The sequence below is a fragment of the Cervus elaphus genome, chromosome 16 (genome assembly GCF_910594005.1).
Source record: "Cervus elaphus chromosome 16, mCerEla1.1, whole genome shotgun sequence".
NCBI classification, from domain to species: Eukaryota; Metazoa; Chordata; class Mammalia; order Artiodactyla; family Cervidae; genus Cervus; species Cervus elaphus.
The window spans coordinates 27,312,534-27,334,177 of NC_057830.1; the positions used below are offsets into that span (position 1 = coordinate 27,312,534).

General features: G+C 39.1%; 1 protein-coding gene across 3 annotated transcripts in view; it reads left to right on the forward strand.

Annotated features, from left to right (window-relative positions):
- Positions 1-9,224, forward strand: part of IARS1 (isoleucyl-tRNA synthetase 1) — an 81,111-nt gene extending 71,887 nt beyond the window's left edge. For all 3 annotated transcript variants that reach the window (XM_043927358.1, XM_043927357.1, XM_043927359.1), the window contains 4 exons: positions 72-197; positions 2,693-2,836; positions 3,535-3,687; positions 8,645-9,224. In XM_043927358.1, coding sequence (XP_043783293.1) covers positions 72-197; positions 2,693-2,836; positions 3,535-3,687; positions 8,645-8,727 — 506 coding nt within the window. In that variant the 3' untranslated portion in view covers positions 8,728-9,224. The remainder of the gene's footprint in view (positions 1-71; positions 198-2,692; positions 2,837-3,534; positions 3,688-8,644) is intronic.
- The last annotated feature ends 12,420 nt before the right edge of the window (positions 9,225-21,644 follow it).

Sequence of the window (21,644 nt, forward strand, 5' to 3'; positions counted from 1 at the left end):
TGTTCCCCTTGACTTTTCATTCAAATTTAACTTTTTTTTTTCCAGTTTCACTTATATTTGTGGCTTTTTAGGTGGAGTATTACTTCTGGAAAATCCAAAAGGAGATAATAGGTTGGACCTTGTAAAACTGAAGAATGTTGTTACTAGCATTTTTGGTGTAAAAAATACAGAGCTGGCTGTCTTCCATGGTGAAACAGGTATGTGGAAAGTCAAAGGTATTCATCTGTGTCCTTTGACGTGCGGTGAATCAGTGAAGATCTTAATTTGGTAACAGTTATGGTACATAATCTTCCCCTTTTTCCTAACTCTGAGTCAGGGCTAGCCTCTACGGTAGTTCCTGCCTGCCGTGTCTCTTTGGGCCTCCTTTGTGTGATGTGGCTGATGGGACACTGAACTTAACAGATGAAGATTCTAATCCTGCTGTCTTTTCCTGTTAGCCATGCGATGTATTCTAGGCTTCGGAGACTTCCCTCTTGAGTTTTAACTTTATTAAACACAGTATCTGCATCTTAAGTCCAAGTTCTCAATAAGACAAGCCTGCATAAAACTTTAAAGAATTATAAGTACATTTCCTCCTCCTGTCGTGGGTTTAACTGTGATACTACCACCCCACCGTCTCTGCCCAAAAAACATATGTTGAAGTCCTCCTCTCTACCCCCAGTGCACTCACATGTGACCTTTGAAAAGTAGGTTCATTGCATATGTATTATGATTAGTTAACATAATACTAGAGTAAGGGGGCGCACTACCGCAGTATGTGTCCTTACAAGAAAAGGGCCATGTGAAGACAGAAACAGGGAGAAGGCTATGTGGTGACAGAGGCAGAAATTGGAATTAGGCAAACCAGTGAGCCAAGAAGCACCAAAGATGGCTGGGAACCCGTAGAAGTTAGGAAGAGAAAAGGAGGAATTCCTTTACAGGCTTCAGAGGGAGCATGGCCTTATAGACAGATTTTGAACGTGTCACCTTCAGGAAACTGTGAGACAATACATTTTTGTTGTTTTAAGCTGTCTTGCTTACCTCACCCTCCACCACTCCCCTGCCCGGTTTGTGATTCTTACAACAGCTATAGGAAACTAATACACTCAATTAACAAATTTGAATGTTCATTTTCTGAAATGTCTAAATAGCTTAAAAGAAGAAATCTAAGTGGCCAATAAAGAAAACACCGCTATACCTCAATAGTAGAAACCACAATGAGGTACTATTACATGTAACCAGATTGGCAAAAAACTAGAAAAATTTCATAATATCAGATGTTGTCGGGGATATTATGTAATAGGAACTGTCATTTACTGTTGGAGTATAAATTGATAGAAGCAACATGAAAACCATTTGCTGTTGTATCGTTTAAGGGCTGAGTAAGGGACACAAACTTGATATGGGAGAAACTTGGAAAATTAAGGTCTGAAAGACAGATGGTTCATTGGAGGATCTGGGGAAAAAAATCTCTGACCCAGATCCACCAAGGGAAGCTGGTAAGTCAGTCAGTGGACAGCTTGGATCTCTGTCTCAAGTCGTTGTAGAATAAGAAAGAAAAAGACTGGAACACACTTCTGTCTAGCCACATCTAACACTGACAGTCAGTGGACTTGCAGAAGAGCTTTGCCAGAGAGTTGCTCTTGTACCTGACTCGAAAGTTGAAAGGTTACCGGAGGGGTTAGTGTGGGCTGCTTGCTGTCCCCTCTGACCCAGCAAGTGGCAGCCTGTGAAAGCTGAGGAGTGCCTGGGCCCCACACTGACCTTTAGGAACATAGTAACTGTAACTAATCTACCTTAAGCAGTGTTTAGCAGGGGTGGGCCCAGTTGTGTCCAGTTTCTTGTGTCCAACTCCCCTTTCTTTCTCTAGGGATCTTCCCAACCCAGGGATTGAACCCACGTCTCCTGTGTCTCCCGCATTGGCAGGCGGGTTCTTTACCATTGAAACCATATTTAATTGTATATAAATGAAATTACACTATGTCTGTTCTGTGTATCTTGCTATAGTTGACTATACTCATTAGTCAGTTTACCTTCTGACCATAATTTTTTTTGACATAAGGTTTCTTTTCATGGTAAGTTTATATAGGAACAAATTTTAAAAGGAACATATAGTATGGAGCTTCCCAGGTGGCACAGTGATAAAAAATCCACCTACCAATGCAGGAGACACAAGAATAGCGGGTTTGATCCCTGGATTGGGAAAATCCTCTGGAGTAGGAAATGGCAGCCACTCCAGTATTCTTGCCTGGAAAAGTCCATGGACAGAGGAGCCTGGTCTACGGCCATACCACCCTGAACGCGCCCGATCTCGTCTGATCTCGGAAGCTAAGCAGGGTCGGGCCTGGTTAGTACTTGGATGGGAGACAGAGGAGCCTGGCAGGCTACACCCCATGGGGTCACAGTTAGACACAACTGAGCGACTGAGAACGTGCATAGTATGGAGAAAAAACATACTAAAGGGGGGAATTAGTTTGCTTTATTTATAAGTTATGAATATTATGCTATTTTGCAACATTAAGATTTCCTAACTATGTGCATATCATTGATGTCTAATTTTATAGAAAGGGCAGTGTTCTTTAATGGAAAGCATCACTGTAAAGGTACATGATAGTTTAATAATTAAGTTAGAAAAAGTGAATGACTTCAACTCTGAACTGTTCTCCCTAAAAGAATGATTTTTTTTTTTTGTTACCTCTGCTGTTATTTTTAGAAATAAAAAACCAAACCAACTTACTGAATCTTAGTGGAAAAACACTTCGTGTGACTGCAGGATCAGCACTGTCTGTGATTGACAGTCCTAGCACTCTTCTCTGTCAGTATATCAACCTACAGCTCTTGAATGCAGATCCACAAGGTGCGTACCTCCCCCAGTTGTGAACACTCAGCGGGCAGGTAATGGAATGCTAGGTGTTAAGATTCCTTTAATGTTCAATCTTTCTGATTTATATGGATTTTTCAAGTCAGTTTCAACTTAGTAATTTTAAATGTAGACTCCCACAGTTCTTTGGGGGACACTCATGGCTTGTTTCTTCGGTGTGTTTATGTAGAACACCCATCCATCTAACATGGTTAGGAAATGAGATAAATTGGTTAGGTAAAAATTATAGCTAAATGAAGCTGAATTGTTTAAATGCTAGCCCACTGTAATTTTTAATTTTCCCCCCTTTTCTCTTGAAATATGTTCTGAGGACTGTTGTAAGTATCCACACCTTAATCAGCAGACTAGATCGATAATTGTTATTCCTTGATATTTTAAGGTCCTCATTGTGCACATTTATTACTGTCTTCACGTGCTTCGTTTGACTGTTTACTGAATATCTCTTCCCCAAACTCCTGGGCTCTTATACTAATTGTTTTTTCTTCCCTTTCTCTCCCCCAGTGAAATATTTAAGATTGTTTCTGTTTCTACAATTAATCCCACTCTTGTACCCACTTCTGGCTTTCAAGCCTTTAGCTCTGCCCAGTAGAGCTGTCTGGTCACCACCTCCAGTAGGGATCCACCAGCGAGAGGGTGAATTCTCAGGATTTAAATCTTTTTTTATTTTTCTGTAGAGTGTTTAATGGGAACAGTAGGCACTCTTCTGCTTGAAAATCCACTTGGGCAGAATGGGCTCACCCACCAAGGTCTTCTGTATGAAGCAGCCAAGATGTTTGGCCTCCGGAGCAGGAAGCTAAAGCTGTTTCTGAATGAGACTCAAACAGAAGGTGAGGAGATTTTAGAACATGCTAATTTCTTTCATTTTTGTTTTTACTTTCTTGAAAATAGATTTTGATGCCATCAATCATTTATAGATTATATGTGTAAGAGATAATGCTATTGTTTACTTTTACTTTTTTGCTATCTCCAGAAATTTTCCATACTGTGAATGTTAATAATAATTTAAAGGATGATTACTTTTTGTTTTGGAAATAATCTAAAAATATATAATGGTATATTATTAAAAACATATGCTTCTAGGTAAGTTAGCTTGTTTGCTGATCCCAAAATTGTCCTCTTCCCTGAGAATCAAAATGATCACTGTATCTTAAAATAACAGCTAGAAGGAAACATAACTGACTCTGTGCCTCCTCCTTTACAACTTATAAAGCATGCCTTTTCTCAGTGAGCTGCATAAAAATGGGAAGAGTTAGGTCATTAGTTGACATTCTCCATTCCATAATTCAGAAGACAGAGAGTCAGGACAAGACACAGGCTAGTGTCTTTAAAGATAGGTTTTCTCTTTCTCTCTTACTCCCACTTATATCATCCACTTCTGTGATTTCAGCTTCTGTGGGTGTTCCTAGTTTCTCTCTTGACGTTTTCGCCCTCCCCTTGTGTTCTGTTCTATAATCCCATGTGAAAGAGGGGATTATAATGCTGATGCTACTGGAATCATTTCCTCAAATAGCTTCCCTTAATGGGATCTGTTTTTCTCTGATTAGTAGCCATCCTTCCTGTCATCCCAAAACCTTTTGTCATTTCTTCCTTTTATTTTTGCAGCCTTATAGCCTGGGAGTTTCTAAATCAAGATTTGTGTCTCCCAGCACTGGTAGAAAGTTGCTAGACATTGTCTTTCTCAAAGCAGTCATATCTTTGATTTTCTGCAGTTTGAATATGCTGTCCTTGAGTATAAACTTTTTGGTATAATGCATTCTTCATTTCTGTTACAGTGTTTTGATTTCTAACTTTTCCTTTTAATTCTTTCTTAGAATTTCCATCTCTGTGCTTACATACCCATCTGTTCTTCAATGTTGTCCACCCTTTCTATTCACATCCTTAACATTAATCCTAGTTATTTTCAATTCCCAATCTGATAATTTCAAAATCTCTGCCACAGCTGAGTCTAGTGGTGATGCTTGCTTCATCTCTTCCTACTGTGTTCCCTTTTAGAATAACTTGTAATATTTGGTTGATAGCATTACATGATGTTTGGGGGAAAGGGAGCTGAAGTAAGGTGGGCCTTCCTTGTAAAGTTTTATGTTTATCTTCTAGGAATTAGGCTATAATTGTTTATTGTTGCTGGAGGCTCCAGAGGCTCCAATTTCCTTCTTTTGTTTTATGGTTTCCCTAGAGATTCCTTTTTAAATATGGTCAGAGCTTTGCACATCCTTTAGCTGTAATACAGGAGCCCATACGATGTTGTAGTAGAGTATGTGGGGAGGAAAAGGGGCAGAAGTGTTCTATAATTTTATAGTTAGTTTTCAGTCTTCAGTGAGCCTATGCCTCTGAGCTGTGACCTTTGCAGATGTTTACTCAGCTTAATTTTTCCTCTTTAGGTGAGATGGGAAGGCTGAAAGGGCCTAGAGATGGGTGTTTCTCTTTCTCCAGGTCAGTTAGGCTCTGGTTAAAAAGAAAAATAATAGTTACTGATAATTTTTTCCATTTTACTGGGAAATTTTTTCCAGGAACCGTGTACCTTTTTTATCTTCATTTCCTCCATTATTGCACCTTTTGTGTTTAGTTGATTTTTTGTATTGTACTATTTTCTCACTTCGTGTTTTTTTTCTGTTAAGATGCTAGTGTTTACCATGGGGATTACAATTAACATCTTAAATTTGTAACAGTCTAGTTTGAATTGATGCCAGTTTGACTTTAATAACATACAAAAACTCTGCTTCTATACAGCTCTGTCCCCATTTGTATTCTTGTCAGGAGTTATATCTTTATAATTATGTGCCCCAAAACATAAATTCTTAATTGTGTTTTATGTATTTACTTTTAAATCATGTAGAAAACTAAAAGTGGAGTTAAAAATTAAAAGCAACAGCAATATGACTTTGATTTACGGTCTAGAATCCTTTCATTTCAACCTGAAAGATACATTTAGCATTTCTTTGTGGTCAGATCTGGTAGTAATGAACTCCTCCCTCAATTTTTATTTACTTGAAAAATGTCTTAATTGTTCCTTAATTTTTGAAGAAAAAATTAAGAAGAAAAAATCTGTTTTGTTAAATGGAGAATTCTTTGTTGATAGTTTTTTCTTTTAGCATTTTAAATATGTTACCCCTTTGCCTTGTTGCTCCCATGGTTTCTGATGAGAAATTAATCTTGTAATGTTATTGAAGATCCCTGGTATTTTGCCTCTCTTTTGCTGCTTTCATGATTTGGTTTTATTTTTTCAAATATTCTTTATATTCTTTTCTTCCTGAACCTCCCATAATGTGTATGTAGGTCACCCAGCCTGTGTCTCACAGGCTTCTCAGGTTCTGTCCACTTTCTTCATTCTCTTTTCTTCTCCTTCAGACTGGATGATTTCACATGTCCTATCTTCAAGTTCACTGATTCTTCTGTCTGCTAAAATATGCCGTTAAACTTCTCTAGTGACTTTTTTAAAAGATTTTTTTGATGTGAACCATCTATAAATCTTTATTGGATTTGTTACAGTATCGCTTCTGTCTTATGTTTTCTGGGTTTTTTTGGCCATGAGGCATGTGGGACCTTAGCTCCCTGACTAGGGATTGAACCCTCACCCACTACATCAGAAGGGACCAGGGTCCTGCTAGGGAAGTCCCTCAGGTGACTTTTAATTTTAGTTATTGTACTTTTCATTTCCACTATTTCTGTTTAATTCCTTTTTATAATTTCTCTATTGATAGTCTCATTTTGTTGATAGTTTTCCTGGTTTTTTAGTTCTTTGTCTGTGGTTTCCATTGGCCTTTCCATTAGTCTGTTGTTTTCCATTTAAGACAGTTGATTGAGACCGTCTATCTGTTAAGTTCAGGTATCTCAGGGACAGATTCCGTTAATTATGTTTTCCTGTGAATGGGCCATACTTTCCTATATTTTGTATGCCTTGTAATTTTTTGGTTGTTGAGAATTGGATATTTGAATGTGGTGACTCTGGAAATCAGGTTCTCCTCCCCAGGGTTTGCTGTTTTTGATGGTTGAAGGCTAGAACTGTCTGTTTATGACTTTTCCAAACTATTTTAAAAAATAGGTTCTTTATTAATATTTTGACAGATTTTTTTGACCTCCGGGAACTAAAAGTTTAAAAACAAAATACCCACTTCTCCTGGTCTTTAAAGATTGGCTGTGTTCTGGGCCACTCCTTCAGCTCTGCCAGGCCCTGCCTTAGGCTTCTCTTTCTTTTTGCACTGAGTCCTGAAAGTCAGCCACCTTTGGCCACAAAAGCCTTTTATCTTTATCGGATTCGAACGCCTAGGGTCTTCTCAGGTGTCTATGTATGCATACTGCTCTGGGCATGCATGTGGCTTTCTAAATTATCCAGTATACAGGGACACTGTTTTTGTTTTGATTGACTGTGGTGGGTTTTAGTTGCGGCACGCGGACTTTCTGGTTGTGGTACCCAGGCTCGGTAGCTGTCGCGCGTGGGCCCTTTCACTGTGGCCTGTGGGCTCCAGAGCTCACGGGCTCAGTAGTTGTGGCTTTCTTGTTTTCTCTCTCTCTTTCTCTTTCTCTCTCCCCTTTCTCTCCCCGTTTTCTTTGAGCTTTTACGTATTCAGTGTGTTTTGATATATAACATTTGTGTTATACTTTTGGATGCTCAAATTTTTTATCTTTACGACTAAAGATAAAAATTCTCCTGTATCTTTTGACCTGAGCCTTCAGTCTTTGATAACTTTTTGCTTTCTGACATTGTAAGTGTCCTTCGTTTATCATGTACCCTTTCTTCCCTAAACTTGGAACTGACTGTTCTTCCTGTTGTAAGGTGTGAGTATTTAGAAACCACGACTCTGAGCTACTTGCTTAGAATTGAGTCTAGGCCTTTTCTGTAGACATAGAAAATACTGTTTGGCAATATTGCCCAATCAGACATGTGTGACCCTTCATTTATGGATATTGAGTGTATGTAACGCAGTGCTAGCTCAATATTTTCAATAAAGGAGTTCATGCATTCAAAAAAGAAAGAAAATACTGTTTGAGTGAGGGTGTAGGTACATCTTGGTCAGTACTCAGATTAGTTAAGATTAGTTAAGTTAAGGGCACCGTCCTCCAGAAATCTGCCTAAAATTTCTAACCCCAAGTATTAGGAGTTAGGCAGACAAAAGACTTCAGACAAGCCTCTGGTCACTCTGGCACCAACTGCACATTTCAGAGAGTTTCCCAAAATCACCCTCAGGTTTGATAATTTACAAGCAGGATTCACAGAACTTATGGAAGCTGTTGTACTCATGACTACATTTATTATAGGGAAAGGAGGAAAAAGAAACTAGAATCAGGCAAAGGGAAGAGATGCACAGGGCCAAATCTGGGAGGGAGTCCAAGTATGTAACTTCAGACCGTCTCTCCCCAGGGACGATGTCATGGACAGTGTTACCTCCTCCTAGCCCCAGAGCATGACAGTAGTATGTACAGTGTATTACCAACCAGAGAAGCTCAACTGAGCCTTGGTGTCCAGAGTTTATATTAAGACTTCAGTACATAGGTATAATTGCTCATATGATTGTTTTTTCTGGTGTGGCCAACTCCACCCTGAGTCAGCTCATTGTCATCTCATTAACATAAACTACCAGGTGTGTTCACAATATATAACAAAATATATAACAAAAGACACTCCTGTCACTCAGGAAAAAGTACCCCCCAGTAGCTGAGACAAAGTTTAGGCTTCCCTTAAGGTAAGGCCAAATATCTTGCTATCCAGGTAGTTAACATTTTTTTTTTAATATTCATCCAAAATAGATAGAAAAATTATTTCCTTAAAACTTCTTCTTTCCATTCTAGAAATTACAGAAGAAATCCCTATGAAGACTTTGAATACGAAGACTGTATATGTTTCTGTGTTACCAACTACAGCAGACTTCTAACATTCAGTTATCTGTGGTTCAGTCAACATGTCCCTGGCATATACCTGTTCTTCCCCCCTCCACTGAAACACACACATGGACACAGACATATTGAAGATGTTTTGTTCAGATGCATGTATAATATACTGCTTTTTATCTAAAATCAAAATGGAATTGATCAGGTGACTTGAGACTTAACAGTATTCACACTTAACCTTAAACACCTATGCATTTATGTTGAGAGAAAGTTGGTGTTACCTCAGCTCTAAAAAGTATGCTTCTATACTTGAAATTTTACGTATAGAATATAGAAGTAGTTTAAATGGTATAGTGTGTGTGTCTACACACACACTCATATATTTATATATAGTTCTGTGGCCTTTTAAAACTTGTGTGAAATCTCTTAAAGGAATGGACAGTGTTGTATATTTTTTGCTACCTGGATTTTCGTGGGTAATCTGATGGAATATTTTAAGTTTCAGTAAATCAGAACAATAAATTTTCTCTCAGATAATAAATATGTTAGAAGTAATTCATTCTCCCATCTTTAAAGAACTCAAAGAACTTAATACTTCTGTATTAAGACACTAGACTAAATATCTTTTTTTTTCCTTTTCATTGAAAGAAATTTATTTCTAAAACTCTTCAGATTACTTTTGAAACACATTTGGCACCAATTTATTTCCAGGGCTATGATCATGTTAACGTCAGCAAACTAAAGAGGGTGATTTGAAGCAATTGTCCTAATAGTTAAATTATGGTAGTAAACTAAATATCTAATTTCACTTCTTCCCAAAATGCTGTGTCAAAGAAGTAGATGCCAAGACAAAATTAGATGTGTAAGAATCTATTGGGAGAAGGCTATCTTTCTCATACACGAAAGATAAAGGGGAGGGTTTAAGACAAAGGTAGAGCCTTCAGAAAGAGTCCAGAGTTAGGCAGAAATGACCTGACTTTGGACCATGTCTTGCTTAGTCAGTGGCTGAAGGGGACTGTGGCCTCAGCACAAATGTATCCATTGATCTGAAAATCCAGTAGCTAGAGACTTGTCAGCCAACTATACTCCCTACATCAGATTCTCCTGAAAGGAGCTGTGAATCGTGTGGCTCTAGCCACTAGAATAAATGCATTCAAATCCAAACCCACAAAGTTGGAGGAAACCACACAAGATAACAAATGTTGGCAAGGATTGGAGAAACGAGAACCCTTGTGCACTGTTGGTGGGAATGTAAAATGTTGCAGTCACTATGGAAAAGAGTATAGAGGTTCCTCGAAAATTAAAAGTAGAACAGGTATGATTTCTATGATCCAGCAATCCACTTCTGGGTATATATCCAAAAGAATTAAAAACAAGGTCTTGAAGAAATATTTGCATACCCAGGTTCATTGCAACATATTCACAGTAGCCAAGAGGGAGCAACTCAGATGTCCACTCAGGGATGAATGGGACAAGGAGATATAATGTCAGCGTACAACTGAACATTATGCAGTCTTGGAAAAGAAGGATGAGCCTTGAGGACGGTAAGCAAAGTGAAATAAGCCAGTCAGAAAAAGAGAAATGCTGTGTGATTCCACTCGTATGAGATTATCTAGAGTAGTCAAATTCATTGAAACTTAACACAGTGATGGTTGCCAGGTGCTACAGAGAGGGAGAAATGGGAATCATTTTAATTTTGCAAGTTTTGAAAAGTTCTAGAGGTCTTTTGCACTGTGTGAATATAATTGACATACTAAACTTGATCTTAAAAAAATAGCTAAGTTGTTTTTTGAATGTCAGAGAGTCAGAAGCCAACCTGAAAGAGCCTCCAGTGGCCAAAGCTGGAACAGTTTGAACAAAAATCTAATTTAGTATTGAATTAAAATCCAAAGTATAAAATAAACATCAATGAGTACATGCTGATATAAATGATTGAGTAAATAAATGAGAGAGATAAGACAGATCTTGGTAAAATTCCACATAATTTATATAGATGTTCCCTCTCAAGGTGGTACACCTTAACTCCCCATACCCTGAGAGTGGGCTGTACTTCGTGATTTACATCAAAAGAGTATAAAGTGTGGAAAGGGGACAGACAGCAACTTCACAGTTAGAAAACTGGCACACATGTCTTGGACAGGTCAGCATCATCAGTTATGATAGCATACACTCTTAATAGGACTTGATGAGATTGTTACTTTACTTCTGTTGTCTTCCCAAGCTCTTAGAACCCCAGACTAACCATGAGAAAACCATAAACTCAAACTGAGAGACATTCTGACAGTACCTGGCTCTGTCAGGTCATCAAAAACAAGGAATATCTGAGATATTCACAGATCAAAGGGGACAAAGCAGACAAAGGCTAAATATGATGTGACATCCTGGATGTGATCCAGGAACAAAAAAATCTGAAGGGGAAAACTCATGAGATCCAAATAAAGTATGGAGTTTAGTTAACAGTATTGTATCATTGTTGGTTCAATAATTGTGAAAATGTACCATGATAATCGCTTCTCGGCCTTTTGGCTAAGATCAAGTGTGAAAATGTACCATGATAAATGTAAGATGTAAGTTAGCAATAGGGTAAGCTGGATGTAGAGTGTATGGAAACTCTGTTAATAAGTGGAAGAAAATGAAATTTAAAATTGTTTGTAATAGCATCAAAAACTGTGAAATACTTCAGGGACAAATTTGACCAAAGATGTGTAGTACCTGTATCCTGAAAATTATAAAATATTGCTTAGAGATAATAAAGCCTGTATGATTGAAAGAGATATGTCATGTTCACATTGGTCAGGTAGCGCTGCCGTAACAAAATACCACAGACCAGGTGACTTAAACAGCAGAAGTTGATTTTCTCACAGTTCTGGAGTTTAGAAGTCCAGTATCACCAAGTCTGCAGGTTTAGTCTGTCCTGAGGGCTCTTACCTTTTCACTTCGTCCTCACCTGGCCTCTTTGTGTGTGTGAACTCCCAGTGTCTCTTGTTAGGACACTAGTCCTACGGGATTTAGGGACCCAGCCCCATGACCCCGGCTTCCTAGTTGTTGCTAGTGGTAAACAGCCAGACTGCCAATTCAGGAGACAGAAGTAAGAGACGAAGTTCTACCCCTGGGTCAAAAAGATCCGCTGGAGTGGGAAATGGCAACCTACTCCGTGTTCTTGCCTGGAGAATTCCATGGACAGAGGAGCCTGGTGGGCTACAATCCATAGGGTTGCAGAGTCAGACACGACTGAAGCTACTTGGCACCTGTGACCTTAATTAGCTTTATAATAGCTCTATCTCCAGATGCAATCACATGGGTATTAGAACTTCAACATTAGAATTTCAAGAAAACAACTCAGTTTATAATAATGTTCATAGATCCAAAGATAATATTAAGCTGACAATTATCCGAAGTTAATCTAAAGATTCGATGTAATACCAATCAAAATCCCAGCTGGTGTTCTTATTTTAGAGATGGGTAATGGTGGGAATGTTTGAAATGTAAATGGTCGTGGTATAAACTCATTTTCATTTAGTATACATGCAAGAAAATAATTATATACATATGTATAGAGAAAGAGTTAGAGAGACTGCCTCTTAATTGTCACTGAAGATATAAAAATGAATGAGCCATAACTTCTCATTCAAGATATTTATAACCTGTTTGTAGGATGGGGCGAGGGGCAAGTGTGTTTATATGTATTTACATTGCTACATAAATAGTTCTATAGTAGAGACAGTTTTATACTTCTGTGGAGTCACAGAGGCCTTATGGACTAACTCTGCAGAGGATGGGTATTATATATTTTCTTAAAACAGGACAATGTTACAAGAGTAAGAGGATCTTACTTGTAAATAGGCTTACCTGCTGAAAACAGGTTCCTGCTGTACAGATTTTGAGTAGACAGTTTAGCCTTTTTAGTCCATCCATCCAAAAGATGTAAATTTTTTTTTTAATGCCAGGTATAGACTTTTTGGCTAAGATCTCATTTTTTAAATTGCCTTACGTATAAGTAGTAATCTCGGAGTGGCTTCTGTTCATTATTTGGGCTGCCCACTCTTCCACAGAGGAGAAAGAAGTCAGATTAGTTTCCTCAGTCTTCCTTGACCCTGTAATATGTCCAGCCCTCTGTTGGCCTTGTCTCAATAAAAGGTTTCTAATGTCAAATAGGTAAAAAAAAAAAAAAAAAAAAAAATCCCAGCTGGATTTTATAACATTAACTAGCTGGTTTTAAATTTTATATGGAAATGCAGAGGATTTAAGACCCAAATTTTCAAAGAGAAGTACAAACTTGGAGGATTTAAATAATCTGATTATAGGATTTATGAAACTATACAAGTAAGACTGGAATTGGCAGAAAGATAAGAAATAGAGCATTAGGGCAGAATAGAGAATCCAGAAATAGATCTATGTATTTTCAATTAATTTTTTTAAATGATGCCAAGGACATCAATGGGAAAGGGATAATGTTTTCTCCAAAATGGTGCTGTAACAAGTGGATTGTAATAGACACATACACAGAACCTTGCTCTATACCTCTCCGTTTACAAAAGGACCATGAGTCAAAACATGTAAATACAACAAATATAAAATATGACAAAATATATTTTACCACAATGTATAACAGAAGTAAAAGCTAAAATTATAAAACTAGAAGAAAACCTTAATGACTGTATGGGTAAGTAAAATGGTCCCCCAAAGATGTCCTCACCTTAATCTCTGGAACCTGTAAGTATATTACATGCCCAGGGTCACATCTTTGCAGGTGTGATTAAGGTTATAGACTTTAAAGAGATTATCCTGGTTTATCTGAGTGGGCCCAGTCTAATCACAGCTTTTAAAAGCATAGAACTTTCACTGGAGGCAAGAGAAATTGACAGAAGGGGAGGTAATAAATTCCAAACATGACAAGTGAAGAAAGAGAAAAACAAATATATATTTAAGCATATTGGGGGCTTCCCTGGTGGGTCAGATGGTAAAGAATCTGTCTGCTATGCAGGAGACCCAGGTTTGATTCCTAGGTCGGGAAGATCCCCTGAAGAAAGGAATAGCTACCCACTCTACTTGCCTGGAGAATTCCTGGCGGGCTAGAGTCTACGGAGTCACAAAGAGTCGGACCCAACTGAGCAACTAACAAGGCATATATATGGAATCTAGAAAAATGGTACTGATGAACCTATTTCCAGGGCAGGAATAGAGACACAGACGTAAAGAACTGACTTGTGGACATAGCAGGGAGGAGAATATGGGACAAATTGAGAAAGTAGCATTGAAATACATACATTACCATGTTTAAAATAGATAGCTAGTGGGAAGCTGCTATATAACAGGGAGCTTGGCCTGATGCCGAGCTGGGATGGGGATGGGTGGGAGGGAAGCTCAAAAGGGAGGGAATGTATGCATGCTTATGGCTGATTCATGTTATACAGCAGAAACCAACACAACATTGTAAAGCGATTATTCTCCAATAAAAAAAAAATCCAAATATGGTAATTTGCTATGCTGTTGCTGGCTCAATGATGTCGGGGTCCATGTGCAAGAACTGGAGAAGAAGGGCCTCTGGGAGCTAAGGTCAGCCCAGATGATAGCAAGGAATCAGAGACCTCAGTCCTGCAGCAGAAAGGAACTAGAATCTGCCGGTAGCCTGACTGACCTTAGAAATAGATTCTTCCCAGAAGGCCCTGATAAGAGCCTAGACAGTCAACACCTTCACTTTGGCTTTGTGAGGCTCAAGGCAAAGAAGTCATCAAAGTCCACCAGACTTCTGACCTACCAACTTATATGAAATAATAAATTTGTGTTGTTTTAACCTAAGTTTGTGATAATTTATTAGAGCAAGGCAAAAGTTTTCTTAAATAGGTTACAAAAAGCAAAAACTATAAAGGAAAATATGAGTAAGTAGGACTTAGAAAACTAAAGATGTCACTTCTCCAAAAGATATTTTATAGATAATAAAAAGCAAACCACAGACTGAGAGAATATTTGTAAAATATATCTGAAAAGGACTTGAACCTGGAATATGTAAGGATCTCTTAAACAATGGTGAGACAAACTGCCCAGTTTTTTTTTTAATTTGGCTAAAGATGAATAGGCATTTCACTGTAGAAGGGATACAAATGGCAAATAAGCACATGAATATTGTTCAGCATCATTAGTCGTCAGGTAATTGGAAATTGAAGCTATAATGGGAATCATTACATACCCACTAGAATGATTAAAAGTTACAAGTCTGATAATATCATGTGTTGGCAAGGATGTGAAAGAAACTGGACCTCATACACTGTTGTTGGGAATATAAAAAGATACCATTAATTTGGAAAATATCAGTTTCTTAAAAGTTAAACATAGACTTCAGGTCCATACAAGAGTGCATAGACCTGTTTGTTTTTGTTTGTTTTTTTTGCTCCTCTAACTGTAAACCATGGAAATAACTATAAGGAGGCAACCAAAGGAACAAAGGAAAACTCTCAAAAGTGTTAAGAAAAGGTGAATTGATTTGGAACCTCATGGCTGGAAGGACAACCTAAGTGGTAGGATTTAATTTCCCCACTGAACAGAAGATGGTGATCCACCCTAGCCATAGAAGAGAGTCAAGAGTAGTCAAGTCTCACAGATCAAACAGAAGTCCCTCAAACTACACTAAGTCCCCTACATACAAACCTTCAAGTTGTAAACTTTCAGAGATGTGACACATATTTGCACGTCCAACCATGCTAGTTCCCATGTCTGGCGTGCATTGTCCCTTGCACGCATACTCAACGAGTGGTTGTGCGTTTCTGTACTTCACAGTACTGTTGTGCAATGTGAGGAGCTTACTAATTCCTTGAGGAGGCAGTTAGTTTTTGAGACACAGGAACATAGGATGGAATATGAAATTTGCAGCAGCCATTCAGAATGCAACCCATGCTACGCTGCCATCTATGATGAGGAAAAAAGAGCTACCACCCAGACATCACTGCATAATTTTTTCAAGAGGGTAGATAAAATTGAATCCTGCAAGGAACCAGAATCTGTGCCAGCAACATCAGCTGTGAGTGAAACTGTAGCTTGCCCTCCGTCTCCTGTTGTTGACAATCCTTCAGCTCTACCATTTCCCACCTCCTTTCCTTCCAGTCAGTAATCCTTCATGAGTTGACAGGTCCTGAATGCCAGCCAAATTATTTGTTTGAAAAGTATTATAAACTTATTATGGTATAGTACTATATAGCCTACTGTGTTAGTTAGGTACCCAGCCTAACTTCGTTGCACTTAAAAACAAATTGGACGTATGAACAAGCTCTCTGAACATTTGTATGTAGGGGACTTACTGTGTATGAGAAAAACCCAGCACCATCAACAAGGGAGTTCTGGAACATTAAGCAGTAAACAACAAGCCCCACTTCCTCCCAGAGACCTGGCATTTCAAGGGGTAACCAGTAGAGGGCATCCTGCCATGAGCACCCAGACAAGGCAGCCTTTTGTCTTGATTGGCCTGAGTAACCTATCTCTTGCCAGAGACACCAGGGGGACTAGGGTAACTAGTGTGTGTGGGAAGGGACAGAGGGCCAGGGTTTGGGGAGAGAGGAATGTCTCACAGTAATAAGCATGTGGCCTGTAGCGCAAAGATAAGGCAGCTCTAGAATAGAGAAGCTTCTTAGTTCCTTGAGGCCAAAAACCTCTCATCCCAGAGACAGACCCAGCATCCCAACCTTGGAAGACTCCTTCTATCCCCTCAGGCAGCACTGGCAGAGAGCCCCAGTGGCACCAGTTAAAGAAGACAGAAAATGAAGTCGCTCAGTTGTGTCCGACTCTTTGTGACCCCATGGACTGTAGCCCACCAGTCTCCTTCATCCATGGAATTTTCTAGGCAAGGGTACTGGTGTGGGTTGCCATTTCCTTTTTCAAAAGCAGGCCAAAATGACACCACACAGCTGTTAAAATTTAAACTGTCAGTGGAACCACTATCTACAAAAGGAGGTTAAGACCTGCACACTAAACAGAACAGGATACCTGCCTGCTAAAATAAAAGATTTAAATAGGAACCTAAGCCTCCTAACAATAGAAAATCTTTGTTCTAAGAACTAAGAAAATCACAACTCATGACAAAAGAATCACTGAAACCAACACCAAGTTTAAACAAGTGTTGGAATTATCTGACAAGAAAATCCTAAGGACTCCACCCAGACACTAGTAGATCCAATCAATGACTTCAGTGAAGTTACAGGATACAACATTAACATACACAAATTGCTAGCATTTCTATAAGCTGATGATGAATTATATGAAAAAGAAATAAAGAAAATGACCATATTTATAATACTATCAAAACCAATAAAATATTTAAGAATAAACTTTTGTATAAAATAGATGACTAGTGAAAACCTATATAGCACAGGGAACTCTGCACAATGCTCTATGGTAAATTAGAAGGGAAGGAAATCCAAAAAAGAGGAAATATATATATATATGTATAGCTGATTCGCTTTACTACATAGTAGAGACTAACACAACATTGTCAAACAACTATATTCCAATAAAAATGAAGAATAAATAAAAGAATAAATTTTACCAAAGGGTTGAAAGAAATAAACCCTAACCCTACTCAGCCTTCTCTGACACCATCCTCGTTTAAGTAAGGAAAGGGGATGGTTGGGAATACGTTGTTATAACACAGTCATTTGAGGGTAGAAGTCTGGACTTTGCTGGTGTGGTGGGATGCAGCCATAGTAATGTGAAAGTGAAGTCGCTCAGTTGAGTCCGACTCTTTGTGACCCCATGAACTATATATAGCCCATCAGGCTCCTCCATCCGTGGACTTTTCCAGACAAGAGTACTGGAGTGGGTAGCCATTTCCTTCTCCAGGGGATCTTCCTGACCCAGGGATCGAACCGGGGTCTCCTGCACTGCAGGCAGATTCTTTTACCATCTGAAACACCAGGGAAGCCCCTAGTAATGGTATTTTATGGTATTTTGCTGGAATAGAGAGGTTATTCTCTAAAAGTTCTCTGTCTTGCTCGGCTTTCTCTTTTCTGGCCCTTTGGCTAGAGCTTTTGTGTGTTTGTTTGTTTGGTCTGCACTCCCTGGCATCCCTGGGTCATTGGCCTCTTCAGTTCTAAGTGCAGGATGTACAAGACAAAAAGAAAACCCGAAGAACTGACCACCATTTTGTCACTGGGGTCCCGTGATATTGTGATTTATAATCAACATATATTTAGTCTTTGTTCCTATTTCTGGCACCTCTGCTTGCTGGTTTCTTCCAGCCTCTGCCCAGATGGTACCCTCACATCTGGGCCTTCATGGCCACTCTCTGTAAAGCAAATGCTCACTCTTGCTCTGTCGCTTCTATTCCCTTCTCTTCTTTTTTCCATAGTCCTGAGTGCAATCTTGAATGCTCACTTATATTCCTATGTTCTAAATGCAGGTATCAGGTGAGGTAGGTCAGACAGAAAAGTAGAAATGTCATATGATTCCTCCAATTAAAATAACTTAATAAAAATTAAAAAGAAATATGTGATAACCCTTACATGTGGAACCTAAAAAGAAATGATACAAATGAACTTACAAAACAGAATCAGAACCACAGACTTAAGAAAATGAACTTATAGTTGCCTGGGAGAAGGATGGGAGGAAGGATATTTAGGGAGTTTGGAATGGACATGTACCCACTGATCTAACATCTTAAAAAGGAAGAAATATTCTTCAGAAACTCCCATTTTTGTGGTTTCAAGTCTAAATTCTTCATCTGAAAGGAGAAGGGAGATTAAATTGATTCAACACGACATATAAAATCAGACAGAAACCAAACTCTATAGCCCACAATGAGATGTTCTACTCTTCTGATTGCTTGTCTAGAGCTGGGCACATAGTTGGTGCTTAATAAGCAACTGTGAAGAACATCAGCATCTTATCCTATTAAGCTCCTATTAGTTGAATCTGTATTGGTCATTATTTCCTTCCCCTATTGAGCTCATCCCTAGGTACTTCTTGTTTTGCCACTGAAGCTACACTTCCCTTTAATGTTAAATCTTACTACTTAAGTCTTACATTTACTATGACATTATAAACTTAAGCTTTTCTCAAATTTTATTCTCATTCTCCCAAAACAAACAAATCAACCAATGTAACCTTATATACAGTGCTGTGATAATGTTCAAATTATACATGCAATTCCTGTGCTCAAAGCACACATGTAACACTCTTAGGCCAACAGACCCAATTATCTACAGTATTTCACTAGTACCCACAAATATATTCTGTTCCAGTAGGATCAGTTCAGTTCAGTCGCTCAGTTGTGTCCAACTCTTTGCAACCCCAGGGACTGCAGCACGCCAGGCCTCCCTATCCATCACAAACTCCCGGAGTTTACTCAAACTCATGTCCAATGAGTTGGTGAGGTCATCCAACCATCTCATCCTCTGTCGTCCCCTTCTCATCCTGCCCTCAATCTTTCCCAGTATCAGGGTCTTTTCAAATGAGTCAGCTCTTCGCATCAGGTGGCCAAAGTACTGGAGTTTCAGCTTCAGCATCAGTCCTTCCAATGAACACCCAGGACTGATTTCCTTTAGGATGGACTGCTTGGATCTCCTTGCAGTCCAACGGACTCTCAAGAGTCTTCTCCAACACCACAGTTCAAAAGCATCAATTCTTCGGCACTCAACTTTCTTTATAGTCCAACTCTCACATCCATACACGACCACTGGAAAAACTACAGCCTTGACTAGAGGGATCTTTGTTGGCAATGTAATGTCTCTGCTTTTTAATATGCTGTCTAGGTTGGTCCTAACTTTCCTTCCAAGGAACAAGCGTCTTTTAATTTCATGGCTGCAGTCACCATCTGCAGTGATTTTTGGAGCCCCAAAAAATGAAGTCACCCAGTGTTTCTACTGTTTCCCCATCTATTTGCCATGAAGTGATGGGACCGGATGCCATGATCTTAGTTTTCTGAATGTTGAGCTTTAAGCCAACTTTTTCACTCTCCTTTTTCATTTTCATCAAGAGGCACTTTAGTTCTTCTTCACTTTCTGCAGTAAGGGTGGTGTTATCTGCATATCTGAGGTTATTGATATTTCTCCCAGCAATCTTGATTCCAGCTTGTGCTTCCTCCAGCCCAGCATTTCTCATGATGTACTCTGCATATAAGTTAAATAAGCAGGGTGATGATATACAGCCTTGATGTACTCCTTTCCCGATTTGGAACTGGTCTCTTGTTTCATGTCCAGTTTTAACTGTTGCTTCTTGACATGCATACAGATTTCTCAAGAGGCAGGTCAGGTGGTCTGGTATTCCCATCTCTTTCAGAATTTTCCACAGTTTATTGTGAGCCACACAGTCAAAGCCTTTCACAGAGTCAATAAAGCAGAAATAGATGTTTTTCTGGAACTCTCTTGCTTTATCGATGATCCAGCGGATGTTGACAATTTGATCTCAGGTTCCTCTACATTTTCTAAAACCAGCTTGAACATCTGGAAGTTCATGGTTCATGTATTGCTGAAACCTGGCTTGGAGAATTTTAAGCATTACTTTACTAACATGTGAGATGAGTGCAATTGTGCAGTAGTTGAACATTCTTTGTCATTGCCTTTCTTTGGGATTGGAATGAAAACTCACCTTTTCCAGTCGTGCGGCCACTGCTGAGTTTTCCAAATTTGCTGGCATATTGAGTGAAGCACTTTCACAGCATCATCTTTTAAGATACGAAATAGTTCAACTGGAATTCCATCACCTCCACTAGCTTGGTTCATAGTGATGCTTCCTAAGGCCCACTTAACTTCACATTCCAGGATGCCTGGGTCTAGGTCAGTGATCACACCATCGTGATTATCTGGGTCATGAAGATTTTTTCTACAGTTCTTCTCTGTATTCTTGTCACCTCTTCTTAATATCTTCTGCTTCTGTTTGGTCCATACCATTTCTGTCCTTTATTCAGCCCATCTTGCATGAAATGTTCCCATGCCTTTCCCATTCTATTGTTTTCTTCTATTTCTTTGCACTGATCACTGAGGAAGTCCTTATCTCTCCTTGCTATTCTTTGGAACTCTGCATTCAAATGGGTATATCTTTCCTCTCCTCCTTTGCTTTTGGCTTCTCTTCACAGCTATCTTTAAGGCCTCCTCAGACAGCCATTTTGCTTTTTTGCATTTCTTTTTCTTGGGGATGGTCTTGATCCCTGTCTCCTGTACAATATCATGATCCTCCGTCCATAGTTCATCAGACACTCTATCAGATATAGTCCCTTAAATCTATTTGTCACTTGCACTGTGTAATCATAAGGGATTTGATTTAGATCATACCTGTATGGTCTAGTGGTTTTCCAGTGACAAAATGTGGCTCACTGGAGAAGGGAATGGCAAACCACTTCAGTATTCTTGCCTTGAGAACCCCATGAACAGTATGAAAAGGCAAAAGGATAGGACACTGAAAGATGAACTCCCCAGATCAGTAGGTGCCCAGTATGCTACTGGAGATCAGTGGAGAAATAACTCTAGAAAGAATGAAGGGACGGAGCCAAGGCAAAAACAACACCCAGTTGTGGATGTGACTGGTGATAGAAGCAAGGTCTAATGCTGTAAAGAGCAGTATTGCATAGGAACCTGGAATGTTAGGTCCATGAATCAAGGCAAATTGGAAGTGGTCAAACAGGAGATGGCAAGAGTGAACGTCGACATTCTAGGAATCAGCGAACTAAAATGGGCTGAAATGGGTGAATTTAACTCAGGTGACCACTATATCTACTACTGTGGGCAGGAATCCCTTAGAAGAAATGGAGTAGCCATCATAGTCAACAAAAGAGTTCGAAATGCAGTACTTGGATGCAGTCTCAGAAAACGACAGAATGATCTCTGTTTGTTTCCAAGGCAACCCATTCAATATCACCGTAATCCAAGTCTATGCCCTGACCAGTAATACTGAAGAAGCTGAAGTTGAATGGTTCTATGAAGACTTACAAGACCTTTTAGAACTGACACCCAAAAAAGATGCCCTTTTCATCATAGGGGAC